The 12,368-nt window shown below is 52.5% G+C and overlaps 1 protein-coding gene and 1 long non-coding RNA gene across 9 annotated transcripts in view; one reads left to right on the top strand and one right to left on the bottom strand.

The window, feature by feature from the left end:
- Positions 1-6,397, bottom strand: part of CHD4 (chromodomain helicase DNA binding protein 4) — a 29,437-nt gene extending 23,040 nt beyond the window's left edge. For 5 of the 8 annotated variants that reach the window (XR_006604247.1, XM_013063550.2, XM_013063551.2 and 2 more), the window contains exons 1-8: positions 6,264-6,397; positions 2,583-2,704; positions 2,168-2,383; positions 1,831-1,949; positions 1,467-1,708; positions 871-998; positions 485-620; positions 153-331 (exon numbers count right to left, since the gene is read on the bottom strand). Coding sequence is in view for 7 of the 8 variants with exons in the window: in XM_013063550.2 (XP_012919004.1) it covers positions 153-331; positions 485-620; positions 871-998; positions 1,467-1,708; positions 1,831-1,949; positions 2,168-2,383; positions 2,583-2,704; positions 6,264-6,363 (1,242 nt within the window). In the remaining variant the exon portion in view is untranslated. The remainder of the gene's footprint in view (positions 1-152; positions 332-484; positions 621-870; positions 999-1,466; positions 1,709-1,830; positions 1,950-2,167; positions 2,384-2,582; positions 2,705-6,263) is intronic. The other 3 variants (XM_013063553.2, XM_004766692.3, XM_013063554.2) reach the window with 2 other exon arrangements.
- Positions 6,398-6,440: 43 nt separating this feature from the next.
- Positions 6,441-9,279, top strand: LOC123389626. The gene is made up of 2 exons (XR_006604248.1): positions 6,441-6,817; positions 8,941-9,279. It is a non-coding gene; the product is annotated as an uncharacterized LOC123389626 (long non-coding RNA).
- Positions 9,280-12,368: the final 3,089 nt, after the last annotated feature.

Below are 12,368 nucleotides of genomic sequence, written 5' to 3'. Positions count from 1 at the left end.
CCCCCCCACCCACCCAAATTGGAACCACACCCATCATTTCTTTGAATGCTTTCCGAAGTCCACACCAATAGCACCACCCAGGCCCAAAGGATCTCTGTCACCCCACCCTTCCTCTTGAGGGTTCCAGAGGGCCACAATGGCCAGGTACTCACGCAATGTGGACAGCTCCACTTGCCCTCGGGAGCCTTCTCCATATCTGGATCCAGGCAGACCATGTGGTAGGCTCGGGGACAGGTATCACACAGGATGATCTCACCGCCTTGCTGGCACACCTCGCAATAGTCCTGGTGGTCTGTCTCATAACCATCCACAGCAGTCACCTCCTCCTCGCCTGGGCAAGGAAGAGGGAAAGCCCAGTTATTGGAAAAAAACTACCTCCCCCCACCCCCTCTAAAATAAACCCAACCCCGATCTCCTTAGGGAGATTCTTCCCCAGTCATCCCCACCCCACCCCATCACACACAGACCCAAAAAAGAAACACACCTTTCTTTTTCTTTTTAGTGGTTCGGAGTTTCTTGCGGCTGCGGCTACTGCGGCTGGTAGAACCATCAGAAACGGAATAGCTATTGATGCTGGCATCATCGAAGTCAGACTCCACATCTAAGTCATCATCCTCACTCTGGCAGAATGAAATGAAAGAAGGTTAGAGGTTAAAGCCAAGGGGAAGGAGAATTTACTAGAGAAGAGATCACTCTTACTGGGGGTACTAGAATCCCAGCAAGGACGGTCAAGTAAGAAGCCTAGTCATTGTGTTCTGGGGCAAAGAGTCCCCACTCTTACTTGCCTACTGTGAAGGCCAGACCCAGACATAGAGTAACACTGAACCAGATAGGGCACCCTCACCAAAACAGGATGGGCTGGGCTCTCACCGAGGATCTCTTACGCTTAGAACCAAAACCTCCCAGCTTGATTTTCAGAGGAGCTACTTTCTTAGGTTTAGGCTTCTTGGCATCAGGTATACGAGGGCTGCCCTTGGGCTTCCTCCGAGCATTGGGACCTAAAGTCAGAGAACACACTTAAGATCAGGTAATCCAAACACGTGACAAGATAGCCGATGGAAAAGATTAATAAAATATTCTCTTCCTGGGCACCTGGGTGGCTCCGTCGGTTAAAGCCTCTGCCTTCGGCTCAGGTCATGATCTCAGGGTCCTGAGATCGAGCCCCGCCTCGGGCTCTCTGCTCAGCAGGGAGCCTGCTTCCCCACTCCTCTCTCTCTACCTGCCTCTCTGCCTGCTTGTGATCTCTATCTGTCAAATAAATAAATAAAATCTTAAAAAAAAAAAAAAATTCTCTTCCTTAGCACATTTCCCCATGTCCAACTTCCCCAAATTTCCCTCCTAAATCCAAGATTCATTTCTACCTCACACTCCTCTATCTTTAGGCTGACAGAACAGCGTCCACATGCTGCTTCAGTCTTCAGTATCCCATGCCCACACCATCCCCCTCACAGTGGGTCTCATTTCACCTTTGCCCTCCTTGGTCTTGGCCTTGCGGATTGGCACCTCCACAGGCGGAGGAGGTGGTGCAACTTCAGTGGCCGTCACCATGCTCTCCACCACAGCCACTGCTGCCGCTGCTGCTGCCGCCACAGAAGCCCCGGAACTGCCTTTGAAGGGATTGTTGGTGCTGAACTCACGCCACTTTGCACCCAAAACCATCATCATCTTGGAGACAGCAATCTTGGGGTTTTTGGCAGCAATGAGGGGTCTGGTGGAGAAATGGACAAGAACAAAGAGGAAAATCTTTGAGAATAAATGAGACAGAGAGAGAAGCGAATAGAGATTATTCAGGCACTCTCCTCCCCAGCGCCCAAGACCCCCCCTATTTACCGGACAAACTGGCTGAAGGCCTTGTAGTTGGTGAGGGTGCGATAATCCTCCTCTGAGAACACATGGTCAATGTCTTCCATGCCCCAGTCTTCCAGGAGCTGAGCAGATGATTTAGGCTCCTGCAGAGAGAGCAAGGTCAAGGACCTGATACCTAGTGTCCATACTTGCTAAAGGGAATCTGAGCTGAGATGAAGGCCTGCAAGACCAGGGGAGGAGAGTGGAGAGAAAATCATTACAACCGGAGAGAGAGAACACTCTAAGGGGCAGTGCAGTATCTGGGAGACAGAGGACAGGAAGCCAACTGCAAGCACACAGGAGAGGACAGAGGTCCAGGCACCTTTGAATCATCATCATCGTCATCCTCCTCCTCCTCTTCCTTCCGCTTGGATTTGCTCTTCTTTTCTTTCTTAGGTCCAAGCTTCTTCTTTTTCTTCTTGCCAGGGGTATAGTCGCTGCCCTCACTGTCTGAGCGCAGAGCCACCTCTTCCTCCTCCTCCACAAACTCCGGCCCCTCCCCAGAGCTGTCCCCCAGCTGCCGGCATAAGAGCATACGCTGGAGCAGGGAAGGGGGAGAGGGAGACAGACACACACATGCTACACACATGCTGACCTCAGGACAGCCCTGAGGCTCATCCCCAGGACCTGGCCCACCACTGGAGAAGAAGAAACAAATGTCCCCCCACGCCCTTCAACCATTCTCATCAGAGCTTCTCCCTTCTTCTTATTCCCCCAACATCCAGTCACCCACTCACCTCCTTTTTTTGGCGCTTGCTCTTAGGGATTTTAGGGTCCCGAGGTTTCTTAGGCTTTTTCTTCTTCTTGAGCTTTGGAGTCTCTGCTTCTGACAAATCCTCTTCTGGGTCCTCTTCGTTTTCTACATATATTTGGCAGAGAGAGGCAGGTAGAGAAAAGATCAATAGCAAAAGGTTAGAGCCTAATCCAAAGGCTTTAGACTTTATTTCCCCACCTCTTGTCCCAGATTCCACTGAAGAGAACTGCTATACTCACCACAGAAGGAAGCTGATACTCAGGACAAAAACAGACAAAGAGAGAGCTGTATATACTCGAAATAGGCCTGTCAGGCCAAACCAGGCCCACCTCGGGCAGCTGTCCAGACCCCTGCCTCCTTTCCCTCATCCCTCACTGGAGTCCTCTATATGTTCACCAGTGCAGCTGAAGCAAGGTGCTTAGAATAAACCAAATAAGAGAAATAGGTCTAGCCCTCTTCTAACTTTCCACCAAATATCCTACAAACCAGGGGATGAAAATGAAAGGTCCTCCCCATAAGGCAAAAATGACAGAATACATCTTAACCACATTCCCAGAAGAGTATCACTCCAGGGGTCCCAGAAACCACACCCTTCACTACCCACTTTGGGTCATCACTGCTTAAAACCACCAGAATCCTCAAGCCAGAGGTTCAGTTGTCAGCTCAGTATCATACCCACTCCCAAACATAATTTCCTTTCCCCATCTCCAGCTCCACAGTTCCTCCCCAGCTTCTCCTGGGTCAGTAGCCTCTTCTCCCCAGGGGCCCAAATCAGCCCAGCTGTCACCATCTCCTCCACACACACCCCCCAATCCTCCTCCCATCTGGCTCCACCTCCTCCCCTGGCTGGGAGCACACACAAAGCCTGGGGTAATACTGAGAGCTCCTGGGCAGGGATAGGTGGGAAGGGGCACAGAGGGGGAGGAGAAGACCAGGATGCAGCTTCCTTTGTAACTAACACACATTCACACCACCTCCCTCCTCCCTCCTCTCTCTCCTTCTTCCTAAGCCACCCCCGCCCAGGGAGGGGGGGAGTGGAGAAGGGAGTGGAGAGAAGGAGGGAGTGCCTCACCCACTGAGGAGAGGGAAAATGGCTCCTGACCGCAGAAGCCAGCCCAGGGCACCCAGCTGCCAACATAGGACAGGAAGTAGCAGGGGAGGGGGTAGGGTTCGGAAAGGTAGCCGAGGAAAGACTACCCTGACAAAGACTTCCCAAATTACTACCTGGCCCCAGGTCCACATGCCACTTCTCCTAACACCTATTATGGGATAACACAGTTCTGGAGAGGCCACTCTAATGTCCTAGGCAAGGAAACCCAAGACAAACGTGAAGGGTAATACAAGAGGGACTAGGCTACTCCCCTCAATCATAGTTATTTTTCCAATCATCAGAGCTAAGATTTAACAAAGGCTCAGTGGAGCTATGGTCAGAGCATACAACCTTCTCAAATTTCTGATATCCAAAAGATTTACCTTGAGGAATGGGAGCCCACAAGAAGTCTCTATAACTCAGGTTCCTCCTCACCACCTATCTCCCCAAGAGTCCAAGCCATAAATCCTAAACCACCTCTCACGGATTACAAATAGCCACCTATCCAAGGTGATGTCTTCACCAAGAAAAAAGGAGCAGCACCTGGACAGTGCTGGACAACAATATGCTTCCTTCAATCTTACACACATGCTCTTTGGCCCTGACCCCCAGAACTGGCCCTAAAATGCTTCTGGCTCCGCCCTTCCTGAGCAAAGCAGATACTAGGGAACATGAGACATTAAGCTTGACAAAGCACCATCAGCCTCCCCCCACTCAGCCCAGGATCAGGCCAGGCATAAGAAAGCCCCTCCCATTCCCTTGGGAATGGAACACCAGCCTGGATCTCACCAGAAAGAACCATTTTCTTAAGGCTTCTCCCCAGCAATCCCCATGTCATCCCCCTCACTAATCAGTTCCATCTCTCCGTTCCTCGTCTTCCTCACTTCCATAAAAACTGGATACAAGGACAAACTCATGCAGGTGAAGGGGACACCCAACCTCATAAGACCCCCAAACTTCTCAGACAGATAATGTGCTGAGACAACATGCGGCAAAGTGGCTGAGACATAAAAGATTTGGGAAAGGGGCAGGAATGGGGCGTGGCAAGTGGAAAAACTGGGTCACGCTACAGCTTGGGGCAGAGTTCACCCTGGGAGCCTGCACAGCTCCCAATCAACTGGGGGGGGGGGTGCAGCCCCAGACCAAAAAGCCAATGGGAAGCCAAGATGAGGAACCAGCATTGGCTGGATAGCACTACTACTTCTCTGGCCCCTCACAGAAAGGATCAGATCATATTACCTATACCACCACCCAACCCCCACCTTGGGCAACAGCACCGAAATTTGCCACCTTGGCCTACATGGTGATGAGACTAAGTCTAAGTTTCTTATCCCAACAGCTTAAGATTCAGTAACAAGACCCCTCTCGTAAGTGCCCTCAGTTTCAAATGAAGACTTCCAACTTAGAAGACGCCAAATGTAGAAACATCTTTCCCAGACCACTTCAACTTGCTGCTAGAGCTAAGGAGAGAGAAGGCAAAAGTGAAAGAAGTTTGATGGGAAACGAAAACAGGACGAGCAAGCTCTGGAATTAAAAGAAAAATAAATATAAGCAGAGAATTTTAAAATGGCATTAAAAAAAAAAGCTCAAAAAAAGGTCAAGGAAACAAGCAGGTGACTTAGCTAAGGGCTCTTTAAAAGGAAAGACAGCCACTTAGATGCATGACATCAATCACCATTTGAGAAGAGACAAGAGCTACTCCAATCAGGCAGGGTGATTATAACCATACGGGTTTGGCCAGTCCAAGGAGCCACCCCCAAACGCAGACAGAACAACCCCCAACACACCTACACAAACACTTCATGCCACCAGCCCAAACCCTAGGCTCCTTGCATGGAGGCAGAAGCCTCTAGGAAAAAAGACAGTATTATGTCCACTTGCTATAGGAAAGTGGTGGGGGGGGGGGAGAGTCTGCAGGGTGTCACCTCTGTTCTTTTGCCTCTCCCTAGTATATCTTTCAGGCTATGACATCCTACCCCTAACCCCCATCATTTCCCCACTTCAAACATTCCAACAATCTGCCTGGCTAAAAGCGCTCTACAACCCAGCTAAGGAGCGCAATTCAAACTTCACACAGTTGAGACAGCACAGAAAACCAGTAACTGATCAGAAGCTAAAAATAATCAGATAGAGAGTAACCAGCACTCCCTCTCTCCTTTCCACAGCAGCAACCACAGGATCCTACTAACACAGATGACCGACTGGTCTCCAAAATGCAATCCTCCAAAACACCTAACTCCTCCTACCCCCCACTCCAGGGGTCCCAGCCACCTGCATTCCTCCATGGACCCGCACAAGGTAAGGTCCGCCAGCCCAGAGAGCTCCCTCAACCGGGAACTGCATAGCATTCCTGAAGACAGTGCAGCAAGCTTGCATGGAGGTCCCAAAGCCCAGGAGGCACATGGCTTCCACCCCCTCCCACAGGAGCTCCGTAGAAGAGAACCACTCCCTTCGGATGCCCTCCACCTCAGACTCTGCACACACAGAGAGAGAAACTCAACCCTGCCTCACCAGAGTCGCTAGGGAGGGCCCAAATGCCTCCTTCCTGCCCTGGGCCCTTGGGGAAGATGTTACCTGGGTGGGGTGGGGGCAGGCTGTTGTTCAAAAGTGCATCCATATCTTCCTCCTCGCTGCCCGCCGAGCAGGGGGACGGGGAGCCCAGGCCCGACGCCATCCCCTTCCGCTCCCGGCCAGGGAATCGGCCCAGCTGCTCCTGCCTGCGGCCTGGGGCCCTCTACACTGGCCCGAGTCACTGTGCGGGGGAGGGGGGAAAGAAAGAGAGAACAGTCAGTGACGCGCACTGTCCCCCTCCCCCACACCCACCCGCTCTTTCCGCCCACCACCACCAGCGGCCCCCCCACCCCAGCCACCCTAGCAGGGCACCCGAACCACTCAGGCTGAACTTAGTTCCACACTCCTCGAGGGCAGCCCGGAAGCCGGCTCCCCAAACGGAGCCCCCAAGATGAGCGGGAGCGACGCCCCCGAGGGCAGGCTGGTGCAGGCGTGGGGAGGGGGAGAAACCAGACTGGACCGAGCAGGGTGTGACGCGGGGGGGAAGGGGGTCCGAGTGGCCGCGGCGCGGGGGGGCCGGGGGAGGCGGCAGGCGGCGAGGAGCTCGGGGACACAAGGTCACTTGGGGGTGGGGGGGCGCCTCCCTGCGCCTGGGGAGGGGCCAGTCCCCAGACAGGGCAGCTCTCCAAAGGCTGTCCTCTGGGACAACTCAGGTTCTCCGGAGGAGCTGCGGGGCCGAGGGGGCGTGGAGGCTTGGGCGCTCCAGGGGGCTGGAGGTTGGGACCCGGGGGGCGAGGGAGCGCCCACCGGGCAGGGGGCCGGGCCACGTGTCCCGGGGGGCAAGTGAGCAAAGGGCGAGGGGGCGGGCGCCGGGCATTGTGGGAGACCAAGCCCGAGGTGGGAGTCGCGGGGGGCAAGACTCGGCCGGCTTAGGGCGGGGGTGGGGGGGCAGGGCGCCCTGCAGGCAAAGGAAAGGAAGGGTCGGCTCCTCTGGGCAGGGGGCGGTCCGCGAGTCCGGGACGTCTGAGGAAGGGGTGGGTGGAGGGATGAGCTTGGGGGCTGGTCGGGCTGAGAGGGGCGTCTCTCTGGGAACCCCGCGCTCTCCTCACCCCGGAGCCGCCGCAGGTCGCGCTGGGTCCGGCCCGGTGTCACTCCCGCTCCGGCTCCTCCTCGCCGCGGCCGAAGGGGGGAAAATGGCTCCGGCTCCGGCGTCGCCTCTTAAAGGGCCCGAAACACCGGCCGGGAAATCCCACCGCACAGGCCCCGCCCCCCCACGGACAGCCCATAATAACCTCAACCAACTCCAACCCCCCCTCCACTACCGCCACCCTCCTCCTTAGGTCTCCCGGGCAACCCCCGCCCCCTCGTCGCTCAGGCAACCATTGGCCACGCCCCCTTCGAGCGCGCGCGCGCGTGTCACCCGGGCAACCACCCACCTCCTGGCCATCCCATAATACACACGGACACCCTACCACCCCCCCCCCACACACACACTCCATACACCTATATGCCAAGGCTGTTGACATCTCATAATATTGCAGACCTTTTGCAACTAACCCTTTCCCCACCTCAGACATCCCATAATAGTCATCCTTTGCCAACTTCTTCACTTTGGCCCTAATGCTAACATCCCATAATAATTCGTCACCTCTCCTTCCTCATGGCCATCCCATAATAAGCACCCCTCCCAGCACTTCAGCCTCACAGCCCATAATACTCATCCCCATCCCCCACAGACATCCCATAATAACCACTCTTCATCCACCCCCAGTTAGATATCCCATAATAGTCAGAAACTCCCCCCTCCCCCCCACATTACAACAACGGACACTTCGGCCTCCTCCCACACACATCCCGTAATAATCAGTTTCCCACTTTCTATACTCACATCCCATAATAAGCAACCCCCTAGCCTGAGCTGCCCTCAGCGCCAGCAGGCTAGGGTCTAGATCCTCAGAACACCACCCTCAGCCTTCATACATCCATTCTAACTCCACAACCCATAATAACCTTCTCCTCTGTCAGAGAGATATCCCATAATGATCGGCAGTCCTACTGTCACCCTACAGATGGACATCTAATCTCCTTTCCTCTAACCCTGGAAAGATATCCCATAGTTCTACTCCTCCACCCCACCCCCTGATATCCCATAATAATGTCAAGCAGCCCGTGGTCCACCAGACATACTATAATACTCCCAGCACAACCTAGAGTCACATCCCATAATGCTTCACCTCCAGCCACCACCCCTATGCCTTTCCAGCCAGGCATCCCATAATATTCATATTCAAACCTCCCCCACCTCCACAGGCTGTCAGTCTATTCTAACACCCAGAGCCATAAGGGTGAAGCAGGCTACCCACACTGCCCTGTGCCCGCCCCAACTTGTACACACCTTTATCCCTTCCTGGGCCAAAGTAGTATCCTAGCATAAAGCCTCTTGATGTCTAGGACAAACCCTGCCTTCCCTCATCCCATCATTTCCAGACACTCAGAAACTGAGAGTCAACCTAGGGCGCCATCCAATCCCACCAAATTCAGTTATTCTCCAGATGCTTACCTTCAGCTCTTAAGTTTTGGGTAGAGCCAACCAAATACCATGCTGATCAGATGAGCCATTTACATAAAGTTTAATTCAGCCATAGCATCCCATAATAATTATAAGCTCTTATCTTTACAAAGGTGTCTTTATTTCTCAGCATTTCAGCAGTCCTTCTCCCATGTCACCCTGCCTCTCCAGGTCAGGTGGTCCAGCATGCCTGGGCCAGTCCCATGGATGGACATCCCACCATAATATGAAGTGAGAATTCTGCTATATATATCAAGAACCAAGACTCCTCTCCTCCTCACTGCTACTCCTGTTCACTCAACAGATGTTGCCAGAGCACCTAGTAAGGCAGCAAGCTGGGCGCCACAGGGAGTGCAAGGACCACAGGTGCCTCCCTTTAAAAAGCATAAACAACTATGGGACAAGATAGAATGTCTGGTGTCAAGGGAACACAGCTGAGTGCTATTTCCCAATTTCCTGTTAAAGAAAATAAAAGAGATCCTAACTGGTCTTAGGAGAGATCAGATCCCAGTAGAGGTTCTTGATAGTCCTTGAGAAGCTAGAAGGTATTCCAAAAGGGTTTACAGTATAGATGGGTGGTCAAAATATCTCCTATCTGTTCCCTGCCACACAAAGGGATTTTGATTGGAAAACAATGTCCATCTATCCAGTGTTTCTAAAACTGAAATCCTGTAATATCGTTATGGGCCTCCTTTTTGAGAGACTCTTAACATACCAGAGTTGTTATCCTCATTCTTGAACACCAAATTCCGCTTACCTTCAATGTTCTGTATTTTTTTTTTTAAGATTTTATTTATTTATTTGTCAGAGAGAGAGTGAGCGAGAGCGAGCACAGGCAGACAGAGTGGAAGGCAGAGTCAGAGGGAGAAGCAGGCCAATGCGGGACTCGATCCCAGGACGCTGGGATCATGACCTGAGCCGAAGGCAGCTGCCCAACCAACTGAGCCACCCAGGCGCCCCTATGTCCTGTATTTTTTAACCACTTTCTTGTTTATATCTTGAAGTCTCATACTTCCAACTGTCCCCATTCTCATCTTGTTGGGGTCCATTCTCCATCCAAAAAAACCCTTTGATGTATAATATTCACCATCTTTCCTCCTCCCATGTACAAGTCAACATTCCAGGATGCTTCTTTCATTTAGTTATGCTACAAGGCAGCCTTCCAACGTATACCCTCCCCTTCCCAGACTGGGCCTATCTTGCAGTTACCTTGGGGACCCAGTCTTAGAAAGTCCAAGAGCCCAGTCTTAAGAACTGTTAGTCCTCAGAGAGCCTGATCCCATAAACCTGTCATTTTCCCCTTTTCCTGGTCCCTAGAGAATCAGGACCCAAGTGAAAACCAATGTCATAGCACCATTGCCTTGCTGCCCCCAACCCCCAAGGCAGAGGTAATGTCTTTCTTTGCTCTCATGTGCCTTTTCCATACAAATCCAAGAACTATGGCAGTGGGACAGGTTGGAGAGAACCTGGAACATCTTCTAGGATGAACCTCACACTGTCTCTGCATTGCTCTTCTAAACCTCACTTTCCTAGAGAAAGGGCCTAGCCAGAGGACTCTGCCCTCCCCTGGGAACCCAAGGCTGGAGTTGTGGCAAGGAGAAATAAATTCAGGAGAGGTGAGAGCTTGCTTCAAGAAGTTACCGTCCCTTTGCTCCTCAGCAGAGCACCTGTGGTGTTAATACATCTTTTCACCAACTCCTACCTGACTTAACTCCCTGGAGCACCCTTTTGCCACATCCCTGAGGTGTGAAGGCCATTTCCCCCATTCTACAAGGTTGCCATGGTCTTCCTCATTCAATTCTCATGACATCAAAATTGGGCTCAGTGGGTTAAAGCCTCTGCCTTCGGCTCGGGTCGTGATCCCAGGGTCCTGGGATGGAGCCCCGAATCGGGCTCTCTGCTCAACGGGGAGCCTGCTTCCTCCTCTCTCTGACTGCCTCTCTGCCTACTTGTGATCTCTGTCTGTCAAATAAATAAATAAAATCTTAAAAAAAAAAAATTGGGCCGCATTCATTCGAGCAAACTCTCCCCATGACCATTCTGAGTACTTAGGATGGACCTTGTTAGCCTCACTTAGGGGAGAGGAGGCAGCTCTGTTAAGATATCATAACGTGGGTATACCTTCTTTCAACAACATTCTCCTTGGCAGGTAGAGCTGCTAGATACCTATTATGCCCTCCTCTCTCCCCTTTTCTCCAGGGAATCCAGCCTGCCTCTGGGCCTCAAATTCCCTTCTGTAATATCTCCATCTGCCCCATAGCCTTTTCTTCTCATATATAAAAACCCCATTACTACAGTGATTCGTAATATAAACCAGGAAGAGTTTTGTAACTGGGTAGTCACAGCTTTGTGCCCATGATCATAAACACGGATTGAATTTGTCCCCCATAGCTCTCTGCCCACCTCTCCCTGCTCCCACTACGAGGAGAATGTTAGAATCCCTTTGCTGCCTCTTGAGTTCCAGAGAGGGCTAGGATGAGTGTGTTTATGTATTGCTTTTGTGGTCTTTATGCTTCTTTGCTCCCCCACTCCCTGGCCCCACACTACCCTTCCAGATAAATTACAAATAAACCACTAGCATGATTGGCCCACAGAGACTAAGGGTGGGATAATCTCATGATTAATGCACCCAGGGGGACAACCTCTGTAACCGGTTACCTTAGAGTTCTGTTTCCATCCCATGGTACAGAAGAACCTAGAATAACACTCAGAGTGGGTTTTCCATGGAGTTTTCAGTACATGCTCTCTCTACATCTCTATTTTCTGTGAGCCCCAGAAACTGCCTGTAAGAGGTCTAAGGGACCAGTGTTCTCCTGCTTTGTCAGAAAAAGGGCTTTGGAAAGACAACATAGGGAGGAAAAGCCACAGTGACAGTGCATTGTGATGGCTAGACAGGATGCAGGTCCTGCAGGGCTTTGGGGAGGGGGTGGGTGACAGGACAGGCATTTGCCCTTCAGGAGCCAACTGGGTCTCTGTTGTGTGACTGCAAGGTTGCAAAGCCCCTGTGGCCCAACCCACCTACCTGAGCTGTGGTCCCAAGGCTCAAATCCAGGAAGGCAAAGTGGGAGGAGAGTACTTGGGTTCTGTGGTCACCCAGGAGCACTACTCCCTTTGGTGTGCCACACAGACAGAACCCAGACATTACCACTGCCAGCCCAGCTCTGCAGGGCCTGGATTCAGCAACCCTGCAGCTCACAAGCTGCAAAAAGACCCAGGTGTCCAGGGTTCAGATTTGACCAGCTCTAGCCTGCCCCAGGAGCCCCTTCAAACAGCTGTCACAGAAGAACCTCTCTAGCCAGTTACTCTTGCCAGGCCTCAGGTCTGGCTCCAGGGCTCACCCCACCCTCCCCAGCTCCTTTCCCTCCCTCTTCCTTCCTTTCCTTCCTCACCACCAACCACCCCCCCCCAACCTCCCCAGAGCTTTACCTACCCAGGACAGCCCCACCCAGTTGTGCAGGGCACATCCCATAATAATCCTTCTCCTTGCGAGCCCCCACCCCCACCAAAAAAGAGAGGCGGCCATCCCATAATAGCCACCCACAAGAGACATTCCGCGGTGACCGCCCCCTCCCTGCAGAGCTGCCGGGAGCAGCCATCCC

Source organism: Mustela putorius, unplaced genomic scaffold (assembly GCF_011764305.1).
Source record: "Mustela putorius furo isolate JIRA1106 unplaced genomic scaffold, ASM1176430v1.1 tig00003988_pilon_pilon_pilon, whole genome shotgun sequence".
In the NCBI taxonomy this organism is placed as follows: Eukaryota; Metazoa; Chordata; class Mammalia; order Carnivora; family Mustelidae; genus Mustela; species Mustela putorius.
The sequence above is the reverse complement of the archived record's forward strand: the minus strand, read 5'-3'. Positions and strand labels throughout refer to the sequence as shown.